The following is a 5,869-nucleotide window of genomic DNA, read 5'->3' on the forward strand; positions in this document are numbered from 1 at the left end:
TGGGGGTGATATACAGCGCATTGTGAATGTAAATAGCACATGGAAAAAACTATGGGGACCATTGTTATAATTATGACTTATCATTTCCTTACTACAAGGAAAGAGCTTATCTGTAGCATTTCTTATAATTATGACTTATTATTTCCTCACTACAAGGAAAGAGCTTATCTGTAGCAAATGCAAGTAGCAAATGGTTGTTATCCTTTAGTAAAGAAGCATCTTTATAGTTAGTGGTAAATCCTGGGTACCTCAAATAAAAGTCTCATTTGCACAATATCTCTGAATTGATAATACACAGACAAACATTAGCTTTCAATCTCAGCCGTTCTATGCATTCTGCACTTGTGATGAAAGCTACTTTTCTTAGAGTTGTGCCTCTTTTCTTTAAATACAATGAAACTCACCTCCTCCATTTTTGTAGCACAAGTAAGGAAACCTCCACACGTTTCCCAGACCTATGATTTGTCCTGCGACAGCCAAGAGGAACTCAGTTTTACTGGACCACTGTCCTCTGGCCAGAGTGCTGGATGCAGGAAGGGCTGTGCTCGTGTCCAGCCTGAACTTGACCTCTGGACCATGGGGCTTGTCCATCGGCACTGAAACAATAGAAACGTTACCAAAATAAAGTACTTTTTAGATACAACAGCATTGTTCACAGTCTGAATAGCTGCATGTTTACTTAAAGCTACGTAGCATTTGTGTATTAATAACAATCATTTATGTTATTTGTGGATTTTATTTTGCATCATTTGTATTTATAGGTCACTTTTTAGTCCCAACACTGCCAAGTAAAGAACACAACAATCACTAACCACAGCAAAAATACCTTCAAGATTTAATCACTGTATATTAATGATCATAATCCACACAATGCCAGCAGTCTTGCTGCACTAGGTCAACAGAGGGTCAGTTCGGCTTGGCATGAGGGGTAATTCTTTCATCAATGTCGTGCTTGTGTTGCTGTCTTGGATTTGATGTAGGAGTGAAGTTAGTAGAGTGAAAAATGTGTGTGCTACCATGTCACTGTTAAAAAGCTTCAAATCCTGAGATGCTGAAAACAACTTTCCTAAACTGTTGTAATGATTGTTTAGTGATCCACTGAGAGGAAAATGAAAAAGTATGCAGTATGTAAATGCATAGTCACTGAGCAAGACATTGATGCACAAATTGTTCCCCAAATTTATTTCACTTTGAATTGAAACTGTCAAAATAAATGTAATGTAAGGACATGGGTCTTCACAGCCACCCAGGCAGAAAGAGAATAAATTTTTTTGACACTGGCGCTGCATGAGCAAGTTATAGTACAATCAGATAACCTTAGACCTATTTAACTAATCAGTTGTGGCTGTGCACGGAATGTTGTTGTTAAATAGGGGATGTTGATAAGTCTCTTACAACCTTTCACAGACATAAATTATCTTCTGAAATGAGGTCTGCCTTGCACCTCTAAAGACCAGCAATGACAGGACACGTGAACTGAGCGCTGATCATCACTGATGAGCTCTTTACAGAATTTACTTAAAATCACCAAAGTACGCATCTACCGATCTGTGTGATATTTCAAGCCTCTTTCCAACACTGGAATTGAAGGACTGCATCTGAGAATCTTTCTGAAACCAACAGCCTGATATTCGCACCCATGTCATGCAATAATTGGACTGCTGCTGTGCAGAGGTGAGAAACATGGGGATGAAAATTCTCAAGCCATTTTTTTTAGTTTGTCACATAATCATTTCTATCACATGTAGTATGTACAAAGGAGCATAACACAGTTAAAGAGATTTAAAAAGAGATTGTCCAAAGGTTGGCATCATGTTTGAACAACAATGACTTGTCTTGAGTCTGTCTATTCAGAACAGCTTTAAACACTGTTTCCTTGTAAGACGCACTGTATAATAGTTATATAGATGTAGATATTTATATAGATATTAATATTTTTGAACATATTTATTATATTTAATCTATAATATTTAGAGATCAATACTATATAATGCAGTATGGTTGGAAAATATACAGTATTTGTTTCCTACAATATTTAAGTATTCATTTGTATCAGCGATGTATATGATGCTTGTGTAAAAAGATGATTTCTGCAACTTAAATATTTTTTCACAATTTTTATAAAAACCAAAACATGTTAGGTTGTGCCCTGCAATCCCCTATTGTACTAATATATATGCTGCACTGCAGTGTAACGACTATGGAGTCTACAGTCATGCTAGCAGTTCTGCAACGCTGTAGGTTATGTTGAAAATGCTAAGGTTAGAATGCTAGCATACTCATAATGAGAAAGGTAACAAGCAAATATCCAATGTAAGGCAATACTAACCATGTTCATCACCTTAGGTTTGTGTGTTGTAGTGTTGCACGATATACCGGTACTAGTATGGTATGGTGTTTTTTTCAAAATGTTAAATGTGGTTACAGCACAGTCGTTCAGTGTTTTACATACATATTTAGCAATATTTAATATGTTATAAAGACTGGTAACATACCATTTAAAAACATTGGTCCTACTTAAGACAGGCTATATGTAATGAAAATATTTTTTTCTAAGTTAGAACTTCTAACTTCATACTTTTTATTTACTCACACTGACTGTTCTAAAAAAACTGCCATCCTTACAGCTATGCACTGAGTGGATAGAATATACAGACTACTGATGATCACCAAACGGAACACCTAGTTTTATGTTTTTTGTTTTTAAAATGTATTAAAAGTGAGAAATGATTTTGTTTGGCTGAGGCCAGTGGAGCAGATATGCCATCAAAAGCTTGGTGTACAGAAATCTACTTCATGGAAGACAAGGCAACAAGGGGAAAAAGTACATTTCACTTCTTGTCCTAGAGTTACTTCAGATATTGGCTAATCTAAACTGAATCTAGCTGATCTAAACTGACTTGGCAAGTGGGTCAATATTAATACGAAGCAAGACCCATGAAGCCAAGGTGCTAAAAACAACTGGTGTTAACAACTTATGATGATTTTTCAAAAACATCACAGATGTTATTTTAGTTCTACATGTGACCAAACTCTCAGAGACTTGGCAGTAGAAGGAATAACTGCTGGTCAGTTCTGCTGGGTAGGTTTCTTTTTTTAATCCCACCCCACCACTGACCATAAATATAAAAAAACAGATTCATTTAATATTCATAAGCTCCATTCTGTTGTTCTGCTGTTTATTAACATAAAAATCTGATTTGGTTTTAGGGCTTAAGATACTGAAGAATTAAAACATTGTTAAAAAATGTATGCATAGTGTAATTTATTAAAACAATAATAGCAAGAAATGTTTGTATTTAATATCTGTCTAATTCTGTCAAAGTAACTTTTTAAAGAGTTTGTTATTATGCAGATGCTTGCACATGAGAAGTGTACTGTGTAGTGTAGCTCCTGTAGCCATAATCACAGAACAGCAATAAGTGAGCTAGCTGGTTTTGTTGAAGTGTAGCCAGTGACCTTTGGCCTACATATTACAGCTATAGCACCAAACATGAACCGCTGAACTGCACGGATACCGTTTGTTTTCCATTCAAGGAATTAAACCACAGTAGTTTTGTGTCTCAAGACATGAAGACAAAGCATCTACCTGTGATCTTTCAGCAAAGGGAACAGTAAAGAGTACCTGAGAAAGATAGTCTCACGTCAGCAGTCTGTGGTTCTCCTTTATGTTTCCATTGAGCTTGAGGTAGAATTCATCTGGTGCCTCTTTTGGGAAAATACAAGTCTAGATTCCTTTCTCTTCAGTACAATGTTCTACCCAGCTCTGCTTATGAGTGAGTCCATGTGTAGAGGCTTGAGAGAGCTGTGATTATGTGACAATGAGGGAAGGAGAAAGAGCAAGAGAAACTGAGGGAGACCGGAGGGGGCGGGGGAGAACTTCTGTGTTTCTGAATGGGCGAGTAAAGGCGGAGACTGTCCCAACAGGCCTCACGGTCTGACAGTAAAGAGGAGGGAGGGGGGTTGTTCATTATCTATGCCAGTTGCATAGCTTTGTGTGTGCAGGTCTTGAGTATGTCCAGTACTGTGATCCAGACTGAATAACACCTTTCTGACTTTAGTGATCCTCTGATTTTATGTTTATGATTAAGCTTATGCTTATTTTTCATGCAGTGTCACAATGAAGCTGATATTTTAGACGTTTTGTGAAAAGTTTCAATAATGACCTGAGTGGAGGTCAATGTGAATGTTAGGTGAGCCCTTTCCATCTAGTGCAGTAGTTCTATTTTTGTGTAAATGCCTGCTTAATTCAAGTTGAAACTTCTTAAACACCCCCCCACAAGTCCCCCCCACATGCACACACAATGTATGTTTTCAGTCACTAAGGCCATCAGTTAATCAGATAACATTTGTTATGAGTGGCAGCACTGACGAATAATGTAGTCCACTAGTTTAAACTTTTAAACATCAAAACAATATTAAAAAGAATCTCTTTCTCTCATAATGATGGAAAGAGAAATAGCAAGAGAAACTGAGGGAGACCAGAGGGGGCGTGGGAGAACTTCTGTGTTTCTGAATGGGTGAGTAAAGGCGGAGACTGTCCCAACAGGCCTCACGGTCTGACAGTAAAGAGGAGGGAGGGGGGTTGTTCATTATCTATGCCAGTTGCATAGCTTTGTGTGTGCAGGTCTTGAGTATGTCCAGTACTGTGATCCAGACTGAATAACACCTTTCTGACTTTAGTGATCCTCTGATTTTATGTTTATGATTAAGCTTATGCTTATTTTTCATGCAGTGTCACAATGAAGCTGATATTTTAGACGTTTTGTGAAAAGTTTCAATAATGACCTGAGTGGAGGTCAATGTGAATGTTAGGTGAGCCCTTTCCATCTAGTGCAGTAGTTCTATTTTTGTGTAAATGCCTGCTTAATTCAAGTTGAAACTTCTTAAACACCCCCCCACAAGTCCCCCCCACATGCACACACAATGTATGTTTTCAGTCACTAAGGCCATCAGTTAATCAGATAACATTTGTTATGAGTGGCAGCACTGACGAATAATGTAGTCCACTAGTTTAAACTTTTAAACATCAAAACAATATTAAAAAGAATCTCTTTCTCTCACATTCATTTTCAACAACATAATTATTATCAACATCAGAATCAATTGGCCAGCTGTGTTGGACACACAAGGAATTTGACTCCGATACAGTGGCTCTCGGTGTGTACGTACAATGTTCTTCCAAAAGGCATCGAGTAGGCAAGTAAACAAAATAAGGCTTAGACAAATAAAAATAAAGTGCTTATAAATATAGAAATATATACACACACACAGATGCAGTTTTGAGAGGGTACTGGCTGCAGGCCACAGATGTCCGGGTTGGAGCCCCGTCCTGTGTCCCCTAACCCTAACCCTCTCGAACAAAGCATGGTAACACAATGGATGTTGGCCGAACTGGAGATCCAACCCCGCCTTCTCGTGGCCTGCAGCCAGCATCATTTGACAACTTTACAGTGCCTCATAGGAAAGTGTGTCCAAACGTTTGACTGGTAGTGTACAATATATTTACCTTAAATAAGGGAAATGAAGAGGGAAGAACAACGAAGACACCAGCACACTGCTCTCGCCGTACTGAGTGTGGGAAATTAATGCAAACCACTACATATAACTAACCATCTGATGCATGATTAACTTATGCAGAAAGCTATCTGCATTATGTATTAACAAGCGTGAAGCTACTTATTCTCTGCTTAGTTAATGCACACCTTTAGCATTCAGATGCCCCCTCCTTACTGCTGCCAGACGCCTATGCATCCCTGGTATTTTGTGGGGCTGAGACATACATATATATATATACATATATGTATGTCTCAGCCCCACAAAATACCAGGGATGCATATATATATGTATGTCTAAGCCCCACTGGTAA

General features: G+C 38.1%; 1 protein-coding gene across 1 annotated transcript in view; it reads right to left on the bottom strand.

The window, feature by feature from the left end:
* slc6a22.1 (solute carrier family 6 member 22, tandem duplicate 1) overlaps window positions 1-591 on the bottom strand; it is a 10,407-nt gene extending 9,816 nt beyond the window's left edge. Inside the window, 1 exon segment of the mRNA XM_020597965.1 lies at window positions 405-591. Coding sequence (XP_020453621.1) covers window positions 405-591 — 187 coding nt within the window.
* Between the last annotated feature and the right edge of the window lie 5,278 nt (window positions 592-5,869).

This window comes from Monopterus albus, unplaced genomic scaffold (genome assembly GCF_001952655.1).
Source record: "Monopterus albus unplaced genomic scaffold, M_albus_1.0 scaffold36.1, whole genome shotgun sequence".
Classification (NCBI taxonomy): domain Eukaryota; kingdom Metazoa; phylum Chordata; class Actinopteri; order Synbranchiformes; family Synbranchidae; genus Monopterus; species Monopterus albus.